The sequence below is a fragment of the Thunnus maccoyii genome, chromosome 10, assembly GCF_910596095.1.
Source record: "Thunnus maccoyii chromosome 10, fThuMac1.1, whole genome shotgun sequence".
Lineage (NCBI taxonomy): Eukaryota > Metazoa > Chordata > Actinopteri > Scombriformes > Scombridae > Thunnus > Thunnus maccoyii.
In genome coordinates, this window is record NC_056542.1 from 32,655,090 (window position 1) to 32,674,923 (window position 19,834).

The 19,834-nt window shown below is 38.9% G+C and overlaps 1 protein-coding gene across 3 annotated transcripts in view; it reads left to right on the forward strand.

Annotated features, from left to right (window-relative positions):
- The window catches only part of grik2 (glutamate receptor, ionotropic, kainate 2), a 201,829-nt gene that overhangs the window by 77,362 nt on the left and 104,633 nt on the right, over positions 1–19,834 (forward strand). For all 3 annotated transcript variants that reach the window (XM_042423288.1, XM_042423289.1, XM_042423290.1), the window contains exons 7-8: positions 9,175–9,318; positions 15,173–15,280. In XM_042423288.1, coding sequence (XP_042279222.1) covers positions 9,175–9,318; positions 15,173–15,280 — 252 coding nt within the window. The remainder of the gene's footprint in view (positions 1–9,174; positions 9,319–15,172; positions 15,281–19,834) is intronic.

Consider the following 19,834-nt stretch of genomic DNA (forward strand, 5'->3'; position numbering starts at 1 on the left):
CTTTCTTACTCTTTGCTTTCACTTCTAATAACAATCTGAGTCTATCAGTGGCAAAAACAAGCACTTTTAGTGGACGTACTTTGATGGCTGCAATTGCCCCCAAGGATTACATTGCAGACCGACTTGCGGCTACCAGCTGAAGCACTCTCATTCAGTACTGGTCCAGTTCCAAAAATTTTGTCCCCATTAGTCACAAAATGTTCGGAAAATAGGATCCAGGTTGAAAAATACCAGAATTTCCCTTTAATGTTGCCAGACACACCTTAAACTGAGTTTTAATGATGACGGTTGGTAGTGTATGTCCAACAAGTCCTCCAAATGAAACAACAATATACTATCCCATAACCTACACAACAATAATACAATAACACGTATAAATATTTCTGATCTGACGCCCCTAACCGTGGGACCACATCATTTGGCTGTACCCCCAGACCTGTTTCATATCACTGTTGGACAAATAAATCTGTTTTATTATCTAAGAACACTATGGAAAAAGTTTGGTTATAGACACAAAAACTACTTAGTTAAGTTAAGGGACAGATCATGGTTTGGGTGAAAATAAGTCATTGCAGTCATAAAAGAAGCCAAAGTTGTCAGTGTCCAACGTTTTGTTGTCCCATCCACTGACCTCCATCTGCAAGCTGTATAACACTGTCACATGACTTCTTCCTTTGCTCCTGATGTAATCATAATTCCTACAACCACTAGACGGCTCTGTCTCTTGAACATATATATATGCCATTTTTGTGGATTTGCTGAAATTATTGTGGCTCTCATTTTTCCTGGAGGACAGTCTCTGTAGACCAAAGGTCAATATTTACATTCATACTTTTGATTGATTTGATTGTTGATTCTAGACTGTCCTCACTAGAAAAATGATAGCATTGGTCGTTTGATAAAACACATGAAAGAAGCTGTGCATGTTTTCCTGACAAGGCATCTCTTACAGTCATCACAGTAATGAATGTCTCTTTGAGAAGACAGAAGTAGTGTGACATTGTTAATACAGTTACAAAACCTCTTAGGACAGCAGCTGAGTTGGAGGATTGAATCAACAAAGTGTGTGATGCTGGAGACAGTGTTTGACTCCCCCTCTAATAAACGTTGGTTTCTTAATAGCATGGCAACAATGTTTTCCTAACTTTAGACCTCAATCATCCCCAAACCTTAACTGAGCAGTTTTAGTTGTCTAAACCTAACCAAACTCTAACTACAGAGTCAGCAGATAAGAAACCAGTCATATGGATTGTGTTGGATGACGCTGGAAAGCAACTTTGTTTAGTTGCTTAGTAGTTATGAGGTCAGGATCTTTTATTTGAATAGTTTTTGTTTTATTTCATCTAGAAATAATATAGAATGTATTAAATTGTTTGGTTAGTGTTTGACTTAATCTTGAATCATTATCTGAAAAACAAATTTGTCAGAGCATAATGGAAAGGGGTGCAATACCAGTGTGAAATTGAAATCATGTTTGAATTAAAGAGATGAGGTATGATTTAATTTCAGTTGAAGTTGTGCTATTTTGAACCTCTTATTAATCTGGTAAGTTTATTAGACATAACCAGGAGCTGTCTGCAGTCGGAGCTGTTCACCACGCTGATGCTGAATGAGGCCCAGTGCTGATGGTGAATTTAGGTCATTTTCACTTGAATGACACCTCATATTTCCACACTCAGCATATTCCTCCTTAAATCAGGATGCAAGCACACATACAGGCAGGTAACTGACTCATTTTTAGCTACTTCTGTCCCTCCTGACACCAGAGAATATGCCAGAATTCTCTGGATAAAATAATTTATGACATATGAGTACAGCTTGTGTGTACAATGCTGAGAATAGCAAGTATTGCTGATGGCAGTGAGTGACCTAGTCATGACTAAGGCCTCTGAGAGATTCCAAAAGAGTACAAAACATGCTCAATTTTTAATCCCTTCAAGTAGCAGGGAGGAGGGGCCCGGGTAGCCACAGAGCAGTGAGGGAGGGAGGGTACTGGGCTGCTTTGGGCATTCGGTCTAGTGTGAAACCTTCCACACACACACACACACACACACACACACACACACACACACACACACACACACTCTTCCTATACCTACTTTCCCTGGTTTGCTCCTAAGTGTGGCCTCATCTCTCAAGGTGTTTATGTTTCAATCAAAAGAGCCAGAGCAGCGTGACCACAGCTTTCTACGTGACCAGCAGAGCTCCGGCTGCAACCGCCACCCTTCACTGCTTAAGGAATCAGCCATAAAAATGTCCCCCCCCCACCTTTTTTTCTTCTATTACTAGCCCAGACTCTGGATGCCTGCTATTGGCCTCATGTTTTGCTTTCCGAGAGGAACATCAAAATAAATCCATCATTGTCTCCCATTACGAAATTTTAGGAAGGGCTAGGATCGACCTCTGTCTGTTTGTTCCTTTTTTTTTTTTTTCTTCCTGTTTGAGCATCTGTCACATACAATACGACTGATGTAACTTTTGAAAAAAAAACCCAAAATAAAACATGGACAGCAGTGCATTTCATCACTGTGTGATGAAATTCCTATAAAAGTTAATGTGTTCCCATTGATTTTTATAGGAATCAGATATCAGCCAGTTACTGTATGAGGATCGCTGCCAATGTGATGGATCTACTATGATCACAGAACAAAAAGTCACTTGTATTTGTTGTGCATATTTTTGATTGAATCCTTAAATACATCATGTTTTTTTTTTTCTCTCCAGTGCCATTTACACAAATGAGGGAGACAGAGTAACATCTCAAAATGTAATAACACCACTAACTACAGACTCAAAACATGACTGACTGATACAGTGTCAACAAAAACTAAACATTGCAACCTTCACAAATATAGGATTTTTTGCCGGATAGTTGTACTGCATTGCAATAGATTGTACAGGTGTACCTAAAAAACTGGTAACTCAGTGTATACTGTACAATTAGCAGGCTCTAAGAATTACATTTAAGAGTGGTCTAAAGAGCCAATCTAGTTCTTCACCTAAAAGTGAAGAATAAGATGAGTGACTCACTCCTACTTACAGTGAAGTGTAGGGGTAACCTGTGATTTATCACATGTATGCTATGTATAGATGAAAAGCCAATCAGGCACACAGATTTAACCCACATCTTCCTTGTCATTCTTTGTAGAAAATCCATATATTTTCCAGGGTTGTATAATTCACTAGGAGACTCCAGGCCAAAAAGGAGTAAATGTTGATAATACAGACCCAGCTTTACTCCTCACTTTACAAAAAAATGACTGATGTAGACAAACCTATCAGTATCATAAAACAGTTATAGTGTACATTAAGATTAGGGTTGGACAGTGTGCTGATTTATACCATGAGATGATATGCGTTTGTAATCTAATAAATATTTTACCACACTGTTAATACCAAGGTATCTATTACTACTGGTTATTGTGGACTATGTTGCTAATTAACAAGCCAGGACTTGGCTATTAATGGGATTTTAAAGCACAATACGTGATTAACACACCCAATCAATTAGATATTTTCTTTTTTACAGGTAGCCACTTAGTGTACCTGTTGGTAATAAGTTGATTGACACCCATTGTTGTTAAAAAGTTAAGAGGATCAAACCAGCAAACTGGAGGACTATTGCACACTGAAGAGGGCAGAGCTGAAATGTTTTTCCCCCTCTGTTTGTATTGGACAATTTAAATGAAATAAAAAGAAAATATGTAATTGATTTGGGTGCACAAACCCCTTTTTGTGCTTTGGACTTTGACTTTGGTTACACACACCCCCCATGTGTTTTGGCTGAGCACAATCATTTCTACTTACAGTATATAATAGGATTTTATAAATGAGTTTTGCATCAGTGTAACTATATACCTGTCAGGCATTAAATGTGGTGGATTAACTAAAACAGACATTCCTGTCTGTATATTGTATCTATAAGCATTTAATCAACTGAATTTTCAGAGGATTTACTACATGAGAATTTATAGATATTGTGATATTGTGATAGATTTAGCCCATATTGCCCATCTCTGATTAAGGTGCTGTCTAGCTTTAGTCCTTGTATTAAAAACCTGTCAGTCAAATTAAGAATGTCTCCAGGTTCCAAACCTGCACTGCTGTTCTGTGTAAATCTGGCCCCCGAATAGTGTTTTAATGATGAAAGAACTTCATTGAGAATGGTTTCACTTCTTTTAAACACTGCATTGAAGGCACAGGAATTGAAACATCTGAAACTAGTAACACAAAATGGTACAAAATACTGCCAGTGGCTAGTTTAACTTCACAATATTGGTATTATATCAATCTTCAAAACCTGTTCGTGAACTTTAATTCAAGTTAAGGTTCAAGTTAATTCAAGTGACCTCTTCATCAGCTGTGTCGAGCTCTGCTCTGTGTAGAGTACAATTACAAAGACCTCACTGCAAACCAGAGTCAGGAAATAATAACCCTATCCCCAGTCTGGAGAAAAGCTATTTCTTGCCACTTTGTTTCCATGGCGATGTTGATGAGCTGGTTGGTTAGGGGTAGGGGGGGGGGGAGTGGGGGCGGACCTTTGCAGCCGCCAAGTCAGGCCTGGGCATTTTAACAATTCATAAAACTGTTGAAATCAATCTGAGTTCAGGAGATTTAATAAATCTCTCTCCCTCTCTCTCTCTGTTAGATGAGCTGGAGAGAGATAGAGAGGAGGCAACAATGAGGTGGAAAAATAGACAGCGTCAGGGGTAATGCTCATTTTGGCTGACACAAGGGAAAAGCAGCTTTTAAAGCGTTTAGCTTTAATTTCATTCAGGAGTGACATAATTGATTTTAATGAGATGTTTATAGAGTGAAGTGCCGGTGTTGCTAAATCATTTGCGAGTCTGCCTGACGGGTACTTGTGAGGCTCGCACCGGGGAGAAGCAGAGAGGCACACAAACCTCTGCTGCCAGAACTCCTCCAGCAAGCCTCTGCTCGTCTTCACTCACTCCTGCACACTGCTGAATACATTTGGCTGCTTATTTTAATTAAGAGCATATTTAATTCATGAAATACTTTCTTAACTTTGACACTGTATTGACTGAAAAGCTTCAACTGGAATATCTTTTTGTCAATTTAGCCTTTTAATAAACCCCCCCAAAATACACATAATGATGAACTGAGGCTATGGCAGGCGAGTCTCAGCTATGTGGGTGAGAATACAAGTTCACTTCTACTACCAGACAAATCCCACTGACTTTTCATGTTCACAGTATCAGTGCTGTGATTGACTGACAGGGTGTCACATTGTTATTATGAGGTCCCTGTGGGCCTGTGTGGTTTATAGTGGAGAGAATGAATGGTAGTGTGAACATCACAGAGCTGCAGCTGCAGCCCTCAGCACTGAGAGAAAGACGTGCTGCCATGAAGCTGGCAGTCACGCTTAACTCTTTCGCACAAAGCAGTGTTGGGCTAAAGTGGGGTTGTGAAGTTCCGATCGAATAGAACAATGTCAGCATGGGTTGTTTGTTCAAACAGTCCAAATGACCAATGTTTACATTTTCCTGACAGGAACCTCTTGCGGTTGTGAAAAGTATTGTGACACTGTTGTGGCAATCAAAATCGGTGTGGATGAGGAGGTCGGTGTGGATGTTTGGGTCAACAAAGCAAATAACTTTGAAACCATGGTTGGCATCCCATCTCCTCCAAACATCTTTTAACCATGACCGACGGTTTTTCCTAACCTCAACCAGGTAGTTTTAATTGTCTACATTTTTTGAAGTTTTGAAAGGCATTGATAAAGAAAGTCACCCTGCCAATAGAAGCAGCAGCATGAGTTGTTCTGCAAGGTTACGATGAACAATTGGACAATGCACTGCCGTTGCTTCTTATTTGTAACAGAAAGTTGGATAGCTCAACCCAGTTAATATGATGGATTCCTCCATTTTGGACTCTCCAGGTCTCTCTCAGTGTTGTCAGATGGATTATAACTGGTAAACAATAAAAACTCAAAAGTTATGCAAATTTGGACTCTACGCAAAAAAAATTTGACTTTGCCTCTGTGAGTGAATCCACCAATCACAGTCATTCCTTTGAAATGACTTGATTCTGGTTGGGAGTTCTGCTGTGATTAATGCATAGTAAATAATTGCCTAGATGTAAGCAACAACCAAGACCTTTGTATCCTATGAGAGACTGCTATTCACTGGGCGCAAGCAATTTAGATGTCTTTACTACCACTGGCTCTCTTTACATTGATAACAACATATGTTTTTCTGTCTGTTCAATCAGTGCTCACCAACAATTTCAATGAAACTGGATATTCATGGTCCCAGTTGGAGAAATGTCGATGACTCTTCGAGCTTTCCTGTAGTCCCATCATCAGGCCAAATTTCCACTCATACCTTAAAACATAAAAAAACTAACAAGCATGTTGCTATGATAACGAGCTGAGTACATTCCTGCTCCTTTGAGCAATTTGGACACTCAATGAGCTTTTCAAAAGCACTACCATGATGCCACTTTCTCTACTTGTACCCCAAAAGTAAAGTATAATGAAACAAGTAGGTTGCCATGGAATTAGTTGAACACAACCCTGCTTTCCACAGGATGAACCCTCTTCATTTTAGACAATCCTAGAGCTTTCCTCAACATCCTCAGGATAAACTGTCTATGTTGTACACAAGATATGCGATGGCTGGATTTCTATCTTTTGTTTGTGTGGATATTTATAATTTCCAGATGATGAACCCTTCTGAACTTGGTGAATCATTACTTCTAGCCTGATCCACAGACATAACATTTTACTTGCGTTTTTGAAGTATCTGGCAAAATCTGTGGCAGTGTAGCAATCGGCAGTTGTATAGTAACCATGCAGTCAGTCAAAGTGGATCATATCCATCCTACCACTGCTGGATGACACCAGTATCTGCAAAGCATACCAGTCTAACCCCCAACACACACACACTTAACAGCCTCCAGGTGACACCCACACTGCAATAAATTCACACTCCCTTTGCCTCAACACCTTTTTCTAACACAGATTATTAATACCTCACACTCCTGTGGGCACACACTGAAGCCAGTCTGTATGTCTAGAAGGCAAGCTTATTGACCGCGATTGATTTTGAAACATCTCTGGACATCTACCATGCATATGGATACAGCTACACACAAACACACACACACACACACTCACACTCACACATGCCGAATAGTCACTGGAGTGTGTTCACCGCACTGTTACACTGTTACCAAACAGGAATCTTAAGCTGCAACCTTGCAATGCTCAATCAAGGCTCAAATGGGGAAAAATGACAGGTTTGAGAGTGATTTTTCCTGCAGGACAATGCTTTCCCATTGCACCCGAGGGCACGATTTCCATGCAACAACTGTGGAGAGCTGTTTTGATTGCTTTTCAATCAAGCGAGACAAACACTAATTAGATTTTTTTTTTTTTTTTTTGAGGAACTGCAGAATTATAGGCTTCTTTCATGGAGCGTAGATGACTGGCACTTCTCTGATAGCTTCGGTGACACTCCCCTGTTTTGACCGACTGTTTACTGTCAAGACTTTATTATAGAGAGAGAGAGAAACAGTAAGTTTTCTGTAGCACATAGAAAAGAAAAGGGCGTCTGTGTATATCGAGCTTGAGAGCCTTTTGTTTGTCGCTTATTTAATTTGCTCTAACTGTTCCTCGTGGCTGTAATAAATATCAACATTATCAACTACATATTTTAATTGATCAATTGCTTACTTCCAGTCTCTGCTCCTGGTCTCAACAGTGTCTTCATTGACTGTACTCACAACAGCTTTACCCAAAACTCCTGTCAACTGTGCAACCAGCATTACAGACATGGGTTAATTATAGTGCATCAACTATAGTGTGTACATATTTGACTGCGTTCATATTTTTACATTAGTTCAGTGTTTCTGAAAGGCCTTTAAGAGTGTTGGCTGACTTTAGTCTGTGAATTAGAGCTGCATCTAAACATGTATCTCATGTCATTAGGTTTGCTGAATACTCTTGACTAGGACTAAGCTTTATACCTTGAGAGTTTGCAAATGGCAAGAATATTCAAATACATATTATAGAATGTGCAGTCTTGTCATTAAGGGGCCAAATGGACTGAGGTTCAAAATTAAATAGGCTTTATAGTGATTATGACACATAAACAACACCCTCAGACTAGCCAGCATTTGACCTTAACTTAACAAAAAATATATTATTATTATAGTTAATAAGTAGTAGTTATGCTTGCAGTAGTAGCAGTTGCTAGTAATAATGTAGTGGTAGTTATTATCATTACGCACATATCATATATATATATATACATATATCCCTATATTTCTATGAAGTATTGCACATACACTATACCTACCCGTTTCTACATCAAGAGATATATAATAAAGTTTCTCTACTGTACCACACACATTACTGCACAGATACTGTAGATTCCCACAGATATCGCACAGTTAATTCATATATTGTTAGGTTGATTTTTAAACATCAGTCCTACATTTTATGTCATTTATTTCGTATGAATAGTCTTTTATATGTTTCAGTACCTTTTAGTATGCACATGAAAGCACCATTATGTCAGACTTCTCAGTAATAAATACAAATATGCAGAAAATGTAGGTTTGGGGAAATGCATCTCCATGTGTTACCCAAATTAATTGTGTGCATATGTTCCCTCTTTTCTCTATTTCTCATGATTATGATCACTATTTTTTTTTCTCTACACTCTCAAACTGTTAATCCGTAAACCTCAGTAATCAATACTCTTCCCATACTTCCCACTCATGGAATCTATTTAACATAGGTTGAAAACTGGCATTAGCATATCTGTATTTATTTGTATAACCCTGCAGCTGTTGGAAGTGTTTTGTCCTTTTCATTTTGATTTATTCGTGCTTATTTCATATTCTAAGTTTGTGCTATGCTTTGTGTTATACTTTTATTTTCATTTATTTTTCTTGCTGAATATTATAACTATTTTTGCTGAAAGCTTTTTTTCGACAAAGTCTCAGTATCAGTGCATCAAACACCAAAATTGTGTCCATAGCATGAAAGCATGCAGATCCATACTTCAGGGCTCTGATGTGAAGTTTTCAGCCATCATAGTATTGATATTTCTCTGATTCTCAACAGATCCACGCTGCCAGGCCTCAGCGATCTGTTCCATGTTAATGACGCTCTGTTTCTCCCCTTCTGTCTCCTCTTTGCAGACGGACGCCGCACTGATGTACGATGCCGTGCACGTGGTGGCCGTGGCTGTGCAGCAGTCTCAGCAGATCACTGTCAGCTCATTACAGTGCAACCGACACAAGCCCTGGCGCTTCGGGAACCGCTTCATGGCCCTCATCAAAGAGGTAGATGCGGCCTCTACCTGCTCCTGATTCTGTCTTCCTCCTCAACATACACAAGCACCTTCACACAGAAAACACATGCTCTCAGGAAAGCAGATGGGGACGGAATGTAAATAAGGCTGAGCCAGTCAAGGAGGAGGCGAATATGAATAAATAGCAATGATTTATCTGTGTATTTATTTATATGGAAATCATTTTTCCAGTATGTGTACATACAGCACATACTCCCTGAGGATGGCAGCCATCTTGAGCCTGCTTTCTAATTTTCAGCATTAATCATCCGTGCAGAAACAAAAACACAACATTATCTAAATTTTTTGGTAATTACCCGACAGTTTCCTGCATTTATGAAGCTTGCACAGCTAATTCAGAGCTTTCTGTCCATGGAAAGGCCAGAGATTAAATCTATACTTAGGGCTCTCTAACCCTGTTAGTGCTCAGTTTGCAGAGATAATTGAATGAAACTGTACTTTATGGTGAGGGTTTGTATGGAAACCAAAACTATAATATATATACATAAAATGGAAACCACATAAATTCGGACAGATTTAAATTAAGCACATAGTTTTTCATCATGCAAACCTTCTCTAACCCTCCTCTCGCTCCTCTCCCCTCATCTCCACTTTATCTGCTGCTTCTGGGCTGTTTTGTCCTCTGACTTGAAGCTCTCTGAGTCTATAGAGTCACACAGGAGGATGCCAGCATTTATAAGAGACAACAGTGTTTAGCTCAATGGCTACAGTGTAGAATAGTCACTTATGACACTTGCTCTAATCCAGAAATGCTCTGCTCAAACTTATATGACTCCATCTTTTAAATATTTCGTCTCACAGGATCTTTGCTGTAGATAAGGACTCATATTATAACGTCTCTTAATTGTTGTAAGAAATGCAATGTATATACATTTGCAATGATTGTGATTGCAATGTAGAGAATATTTATGTAGCATGTAGGAGATATGTTAAATGCTTGCTTTCTAAATAGTTAGCTGACATATTTAGGATAACGTCAATTTGATTTGATAATCTTATCTTAAATCAAGTTCCATTTGCCTGGTCTCTTCCCTGTTCCTCCTCTCTTCATCAGTGGATGGATTTTGCTTAGTTGTTACGGAGAAATGACAACTTCCAATGAGAAACACAATGAGATGTGGTTGAAAGCTCTGGAAAAAAGCATTACATTACATACATTACAAATATTACAAGTGACAAGAATAAAAGTATGAAGGAAAAAGAAGACTGAACGGTATGAAGGTGTACATAACACTGAAATAAGAAAATTGTGACCTCAGAATTATAAGCTTCTATCTGACATTTTTGGCAAAAAATACTTATTCACATGAAACTATTATTTGAGAAGTTATTGACATTCTCTGTAGGTTTATTTTTTGTTTTCTGCATTATTTGCCCTAAAATTTGAGAAAAGAAAAGGTTCAAAAATCAATCTCAAACTCGGTGCTATACGGTTCCATCTGCAAAGAACCAATCAGTGCTTAGAATGTAGACAGGAAGACCAATCAGGTTTAGCCTTTTTACCATGTGATGTCACTGCTCTATGACTGTGGTGAAAGGAACTGAAAAAATTATGAAATGTTGCTCAATCTTAAGTTTTGAAACCTCCAAATTGATTATTTTATCAAAATAACCACATATGACACTGATACAACTGAGCTGAAAGTCAGTTTTTTATCTTGTTTGAACTCAGTGAAAAGCAGATTTTTATCTTTAGCTACCACGCTGGTCAGCTAGCTTGCTGAGTTTAATCACACAGTTATCACAGTTGTTAGCAATGGTTAATGTTATTTTAGTGATTTAACACTAGAACCACCAACATCCCAACACCCACTAGAACCATTGGGGGGGTCATTTTCACCCCCAGCAGTCGTTAAAATGTCATTTCTTGAAGCAGTTAAGTTGTTCATTTTCATCTGTTTTTTTTAAATGATAAGTAAGACTTGACAAAATAACTACTTAAAATTCAGTTTATGGAGTTTATTAATTTTACAGTTGCTTTAGGCTATTTCATTACATTCATTTGAAAAGGTCAAATACATTTTAAAATTCATCAATAAACTGTAGGCTACAACAAATAAACAACAAAATCATTATCACATATAAATTATTTAATTATTGAAGAAGAAGAAGATTAAGTAAAAGTTAAAAATGATTTTTGGATAATAATGTATTGTTTTAGTTACACTATTGTGAATTGGGAATTATTCATTTTACAGTTGCTTTATTTGATGACAGATAGAAGAGGTCAAATACATTTTAAAATTCATCAATAAACTGTAGGCTACAACAAACATACATCAAAATAATTAACACATTTAAATAATTCAATTATTGTAGAAGAAGAAAACATATTGTTATGTTATGCTACTGGGAATAAAGAAATGGAACACACTCTCTCTCTCACTCACACACACACACACATAGATCCATGCTGCCATGGATGCTGTATTAGCTCTCACCCTCAGTACCTCTATTGTAGAATCTTTAGGCAAGACCAAAACCTTCTTTAAAAGCTCCAGCATCCCAGTTTTCAGCACTTGACTCACAGTCACTGAGCTGGTGAGTATTGACTAGGGGTGTGATCGAATACAAATACGTTATTCGGCATATTTGTTTCATACAAATATTTTAAAAATTATTTGTTTTCGTCAAGAAAAACAAAAACCGTGTTAAATACCAGTGCGCAAGTCGGTAACATCGCTATCTCAGTCTCTCTCCTCTGCTCCGTTGTTATGTCTATCAGCAGGTCTCAATGAGGGGAGTCACATCCACCTGCTACATGACGCATATTTCTTTATTTGGACATCACTCCTGGAGCCAGAGATAAAGCTGAGCTACCGAGACACGCAAAGTGCTCCCAAGGGACTCTCTATAACCTGTTGTTCCCCTTCTCCTTTCCGCAAAGTTAGGTTGTAAAAAATAAGCAATAAATAAAAAGTGCAAAGCAAGAATCACCTTTGAAATTCTTCCCTACACATTACACAGTGTGGTGTGTCTGTGTTATGGGTGTATAAATAGGTAGAGGTCTGTCTGCAATAAGGTGATGAGTAAAGTTTTAGCTCAGTAGTCAGCGCAGTCATCTATGATCTGGGAGACTCCAGTTCAAGACCTGGTGTGGGGACCTCCTTCATAAGGTAGTTTATGCATGAACACTTATTGTAACACTTTAATTTTCTAAAATTAGAAAACAGGATTTTTAAGTCTCTTTCCACTTTTATTCGAATACAAATACAAATAATTTTGCTGCATCAACAAATACAGATACAAATACAAATACTGGGCCCTCTGCACATTCCTAGTATTGACCGGCTGGTGTTAGATGCTTTGCCCTGGGGCACAGCAGGAAAAACGTCAGCATATAGAATCTTGTGACCTGTTTGAGTCAAGTCAGCCCCTAAAAAAGGCAAGGTCACACTGTGCCTGTGATAAATCAGTATTCTACAACTGAACTGAGGGTTTTTGCAGGTTCTGTCCTGTTGCTGCTGTTTGAGGTGTTAATTAGCTTGTTGTGACATACACACAAAAAAAGTAGTTTTCTGCAAACACTAGTGTCACAGCACAAAGAAAGTCAACCGTTTATTAAATAAAAGTGGCCATAGGTTGTATTAAACTGAAAATAGAAAACATACACAAGCAACCAGGTCTTACCGGGTTTGTTATGTTTTCTGTAGCCTCGCTGTGTATCAAATGCTGCCACAAAGAGATTTAATTTCATTTAAAGAAACAACATTGGATCAAGTCTAAGAGAATGTTTAAATTGATATCTGCACACAAAGGGGTAGACTGACATTATCAGTATTAGCCTGCAGAAAAGTAATTAAGCATACCAGTTTGATTAAAAAGAAGACTAATAGTCTAAACAGCCACTAGAGGCAGCAATGGTCACACCTAAAAAATATCAAACAAACAACAGCCAGATGATTTAGAGTCTTACATGTTGTTGGGTTGAAAATGTTCTTTTTTTTGTTGTTGGTTTGTTTGTTTGTTGGTTTGTTTGTTTGTTTGTTTCTTTCTTTCTTTCTTTCTTTTTGTTTCCTTTTTTCAGAGGCTGGTGCTAAAGGAAACAGGCTTTGGGATTATTCAAATCTGAACAAATCTGGGGCCCGTTTCACAAAATTTGCAACATGCAAATATGAGATCATTTCCTCTCGCAACAACTTTAACACATTTCACTAAACATACTTGCGACCCATGCATGGGCATGCAAGATGACTGTAGGACCCACAAATATATCTGCAATTTAACAGTGACAGTCATTCATGAAACAGGACAGTGGCACTTTTTGCAATCTGCGTGTAACCACTTTCATGAAACGGGTCACTGGCTGTTAGATTTTTTTATTCTCTTTTGCTCAAATGGAAATTTTGGCTTGATGGTGGTGCTACAAACACCAGGAGGTGAATAAAATTATCCTTTGAGGAGCATGGATATGCATACCAAATACCATGAAAATCTGTCTAATAGTTTTTAAGATACCACACACTAAATGTCATTTTAAAAGCAGGGTTGCCTGGTGGTGGTGCTAAAAGAAAGGTCTAGAGGTCACCAAGAAACATCAAATTTATCTGCTGAGGATAGTGAATGTCTACAGCAGATTCTGTGGATTCTGGTCATTTCTTCCTGATATACAGTAATATGTACACAGTGACATTTGGTCCTGAGTATGGCAGTCACAGCTGGATTGCCAGACAAAGTGGGAAACTGCCAGGTGACCTATAACTCCAAGGGCCGCAAAAGCTCCAGGCTTACTGTTTGTAAACTGGTTTCTGCTAGTTGAATTGAAAATATGATTAGAAACATGCACCCCTAAACCGCAATATCAACTTACATGACATAGCAGCATTGGGGGGGGGGGGGTCCTGCTTCATTACTTAAATATGTATTGAAGAGGATCCCGTTGTAAAAATCTAGTTTTTAGAACTTCATCGGTCCAGTTTTGTCTTTACATGTTGAATATTCCTAAAATGTGTTTAATCAAATTACCATTCAGCAAATCTGGGACCAGGTAGTGTTCTAGCATAGAAAGGGTTCATCCTCTGGAGAACATGAATGTGCTCAGTAAATTTCATTGCAATCCAACTTTTAGGATTTGTTATGTTTTAGAAAATACATTTAGATTTTACTTGAGGTGCATAGTGTTGCAGTGGCATGGTAGTGGGTCCCAAAATCTTCAGGACTCTTCCTCTTAGGACCATGAATATCCTTACCAGACCAGTCAATCTATGTCAAGACTGACTGATTGTGAAATAGCAGTAAATTTACATATTGTTAGCTCACTGAAAGAGATTTTAAGAGATAACATCACAAATTATTTTTGATATCGACAAGTAACTCATAATAAGCCCTGTTGCACTGTATCAGTGAACAACAGTGGTATCAATGGACAGGCATTTAGACTCTGAGTCAAACTAGTATGACAAATGCTTTCTAGCACAGTTGACTGTACTGACTTCCAGATCTGTGACTCCCACTCCTCTAACTAAAGATAGGCCCTGAAGTCCCTGGCTTCCAGTCGGAGCAACACTATGATGATTTGCTGTGCCTGAGAAAAAAAACCTTCCCGCTCTGAGCCACTTTCATGCTACATTGTATCCTATCACATCCCTAAATATCTGTAAAGATCGAGTAATTGCCTTCCCACTGTTACAAATGCAGCCTCAGAGTCTGTGTAGGCACCTTGATGCCGGGGAAGACTGTACAAACAGGAACAGTGTGTGAAAGAGGGAGAAATAGAAAGAGTATGTGTCACACATTGGCTGGTTCCCCTCTAACACTGACATCAAAAACCTATTTGAAAGCAGAGATGTAAACTTGATGCCTCTCTCTTCTCTTTGTCTTTTTAGGCCCACTGGGATGGCCTGACTGGGAGAATCACTTTCAACCGGACCAATGGCTTGAGGACAGACTTCGACCTGGATGTCATCAGTCTGAAGGAGGAGGGGCTAGAGAAGGTTGTGTGTATTTATGTGTGTGTGTGTGTGTGTGTGTGTGTGTGTGTGTGTGTGTTTGATAAGATAAAACACATTAAATGGGGGTGTAAATGTAGCAGTGATTCACTTAAGATCACCAGCATGCAACCAATGTGATGCAATATCCCATTAACACATGTGTAAACGCTTTGTACCTGCAGTCCATTCACAGAGGGCTTTCATGCAGCCATACTGGAGGTTCAGGCACTGTCCAACTTTAAGAATACCACTATCAACATCTCTAAAGCTCACTAATTAACATGTTGTATATACATTATTCAATCTGCACACAAAGAAAATGGAAATACAATTATTTGTGGTTTAGAGAGAGTTTAAACAATTTCTTGGTGAACAACAGCTGGCTGCAGTGACAGTTTTACATTTTTAATTGTGAACAGATTAAACATACACAATACAATTTGTTATTTAATGAACTTTAGAAGTGTTGGTAGCCAAGCAAGCAGTTGCTAAGACAGGTTAACCCCACCCTGGCGCTAACTCTGTAGTTAGCAGAGCTATGCAGAGCTTGGCTAGCTTGTTGTGCTAAATATGACAACCTCTTGACTTTGTACTACATTATACATTTCTTAAAGAACATCAGTAGAAAGTCAAAGTCAAGGGGTTGTGATATGTAGCAACAATAAGCAAGTGAAGCCCGTGCATGTGCAGTGGCGTCTGCTGCACTAGGCATCCCACTGAGGGGTTACAATCTTATCACTGTTTTTACTCTATGGAGCTATTTCTAAACAAGCCATAGTAATCACTGCCTTGGGGGATAAAAGAGCATATTTTTGACATGTTTTTAGACATGGAGGTCTATGGCACAAATGAATAATATATATCAGGCTTTGGATACACACACAATACTTGAGATGAGTTTATTGTTGGTTTGGCTCTGCACATGAGATTTGTTAACAATAATAAGAATAATATAGATAACAATAAGAAAAATATAGAAAATCAATAGTCTTATCCTTTAACACTCCATCATTAAATTGATATTGTTCTTCTCATCTCAAACCAAGAAAGAAATCAAATAAGCATATTTGAAAAAAAATTTAAACTATTCCTTAAAATTTCAATTAACATCAGATTATCAATAACTAGCTTAGCTTGATATCTGCTCATACCTACCTTATTATACCTTATTGTTGTTGCCTTGCTTACACATCACATTTACCCAGTGCTTGGCCCTGTGTATAGAATGTATAGAATATAAACTGACTGCTGAATATATAGAATATATAGAATATAAAATGAATGACTTCTGCACCCCCTCAGTGGTAGTCTTATAGCTAGACAGCCAGGAAGCAACTCACACCGACATCCCAAGTTTGACCTGGGGACATTGACATGAATGGGCTGAAAGCCAGATGCACCTATTTTGGCTATGAAACTAATCATCACAGCTCAATGTTCAGTGCTACAATTGCTATGTAATCTCATATAGGGTTTTTTCCATTGATACTTTTGGCCATGCCGAGTCGAACCATGCCACATTGATGTGTATTTCCATTACCAGTTTGAACACACAGAGTTGTGCTGAGTCGTTCGAGAGATGGACCATTTCCAGAGTCAGGCCAAAGTGCACCCGACCTGCCTCCAAGCAGGTTGCCGTGACATCTCACCAACCACAGCCACCCCGTAACAACCCCCCTTCTCCCCACTTTTCCCCCTCAAACAAGCATGTGTTGCAAGACTCAACTCATGTCTGTGTTGGAGACCAGTGAGAATAACGTTTTTAAAAGCCTCTGTGTTTTTAACTCTCACTACTTTTGTAGCTTCTAACTGAATCTCTGTGACTTGTTTAGTTTCTCTCCTGCATCCCTGATTGTACTTTTAGATTTACCATTTCCTGACCACTTTCAGCCATATTGGAGCCGCGTTAAGTTACTGCTGATGAAAACATTTCTTGCTGCTGCTGCTTACTATTAAAAGCTTTCCACTGACAAACTCATAGGGGACTTTTACTGTGAAGAACTTATAGGAAATTAAATGTGAAAATTTTACAGCCTTTGATGACTAGTTACAGCCATGATGTATACAGTTTGCTGTTTTTCTACTCAAGACAAGTGTGTCACCAGTTAGGCACATCTTCAAGCAGGTAGCCCTGTCAAACTGAGTCCATCCAAGCCAGCACATGTGTATGAAAAAGGCCTAATAGTGGGCTGGCCTGGAGGAGACTATTCAGCACTCTGAAAACATGAAATACTACCAAAAAATGTTTGTGGACTCTGTAGTGAGACCTTCCAATCCATGTAGAAAGAACAAGCACTAACTATAGGAAGGCATATTGGGATTATTTTCCCTATGGACTGAAAAAAACACATCGTTTGGACATCTCCAAATAGCTAAGCAGACTGTCTCATGAGATCAAGCATGCCTCACAAGACAAGTTGAGATGCTTTAACACCTCTTTTGCTGAATTAACATATTGCCATGTGAGTTGCAGTCAGCCAAAAACCAGCAGTTTGTTTATGAAAAAGATAGACTCCATGATTTTTCAGAGCACCCAGAAGCATCCCCAAATCCCCAAACTAATGTTTTGAAACTTAGCACAGGTCACAGTTGGTCTTCAAACCATCAACAATGTTTCAGAGTTGAGATGAGGGCTAAACACAAGAAAGTTTATTTTGTTACAGCGCAGGGTGCCATGACTATCTTTTTCATATGTGTTTTACTTGTTATGTGTTTAGTGTTGCTTGTGCACAGTCAATCCTCAAAAGGACCTCTCTGACCCGGTTGCTGGGAGATTTGTGATGCAACTACAAAGCCTCGATAAGAGCTATGTGCAGTAAATGAAAATAAATTGGATCCATCCATCCAAAGAGTACATGGGGATCAAACTGGCGTCTGATGGCTCAGAGTAACACGGTGAGCGAGCCTGAAGTTTACCATCAATTTAAAAGAATGTTCAGGACTTTTTTCACTCATTATTATAAAGTTCAAAGCAGAGATAGACAGGAAGGGTTAGAACAGAGAGAGCTGACATAATTCCATATTGGTCCGAATTCCTGGAAATACATCTGAAAAAGTGGGGTTGTCTGATATTCGCGGTCTAGACTTTTAAATGTCATTATATGCATTCACAACAACAGATGGTGCCAAATATCTGTAAAACAAGTGTTCCCCTCCTGACTAAAGTGAGCCACTGTCCTTCACAACTAGCCGAGATGGAGAGACACAGTGATCATCTTGAACAAAGTAAGAGGTAGGCCAAGTTAACCAAGTTAACAACTGAGGAGGAGTTATGATGCCAAATTTAAGATCATGGTGGTCAATGCAGCAGAGTCAAACAACTCTCGAGCAGCCAAGGAATATGGTGTTACAGAATGTAATGTTCGAAGATGGCGAGCCCAAAAAGACAGTTGTAAAAATGCGAACAGAGAAAATCTTACCATGGTCCAAGAGATTAACAGGAGAGTGTGAATACATAACTAAAAAATGGAATGATGGAATGCCCTTTAACAGAGCCGTCACTCAGTGGAGGGCCTAGGAAATTGCCAAAGAACTGAACATACCCACCATCAACTTCAAACCTAGCCTGGTGTAGGAGAATAATGTGACATAATGGACTATTATTGTGACGCAGGACAAGTCTTGCCCAGCACCTGCCCTCAGACTTCAGAGAGAAGCTACTGTCTTCTCAGTGCTATGCGATTAACTTAACGAAAAAGCACTCATACCCCCTGGATCAGATGGGCAATGCCAATCAAACACCTGTGTGTTTTGACATGCCAACATCTGTCAGTGTACACAAAAAAGGTGAGAAATCAGTCATTGCAAAGTCTACTGGAAATGAGAGTAGCTGAATCACTGTCATGTTGGCGTGCCTTTCAGATGGAACCAAACTCCCCCCGTACGTGATTTTAAAACGCAAGACAGTACCTAAAGAGGCAGTGCCAACTGGCATTATCATGCATGCCCAGGAAAAGGTCTGAATGGAGACTGAGCTTATAGAGGACTGGTTTTGGATGCATTCCATGGACACTTGACTGAGCCAGTCAAAACTTTCAAGTGTGGGCAATGAACGGCAACCTAGTGATCATACTAAGGGGGGTGACAAGCCAGCTACAGGTGTTGGATGTAGTCGTCAACAAGCCATATAAGGATAATCTGCACAAAAGATACACAGAGTAGAACCAGAGCTTGGGAGTGACGATAGTGAGACTGAACACAGCAAGGCAGGAATAGTCTAATATCCTGACATGACACATCTGAGGAGCCAGAAGTCAAAGAAAACAGTATAGACAGTGATACAAAAACAAAGACATTCAGCATAAAAGGACATAACATGTAGGAACAGACAGTGGCGCAGGTGTTGTTAAAAGCATATTTAAAAAGGTGTGTTTTAAGTTTCTTGAAGCTAAAAAGACTGGATGCAATCCTGAGCTCTTCAGGAAGAGCATTCCAGAGTCAAGGGGTACTGCAGCAGAAGGCTATTAAGCCCATAGTTTTCACTTTGGAGCAGGGTTGATGGAGAATGGGTAGGCTACTAGAGTTTATGTCTGAATAAGGTCACAGAGATAATGAGGC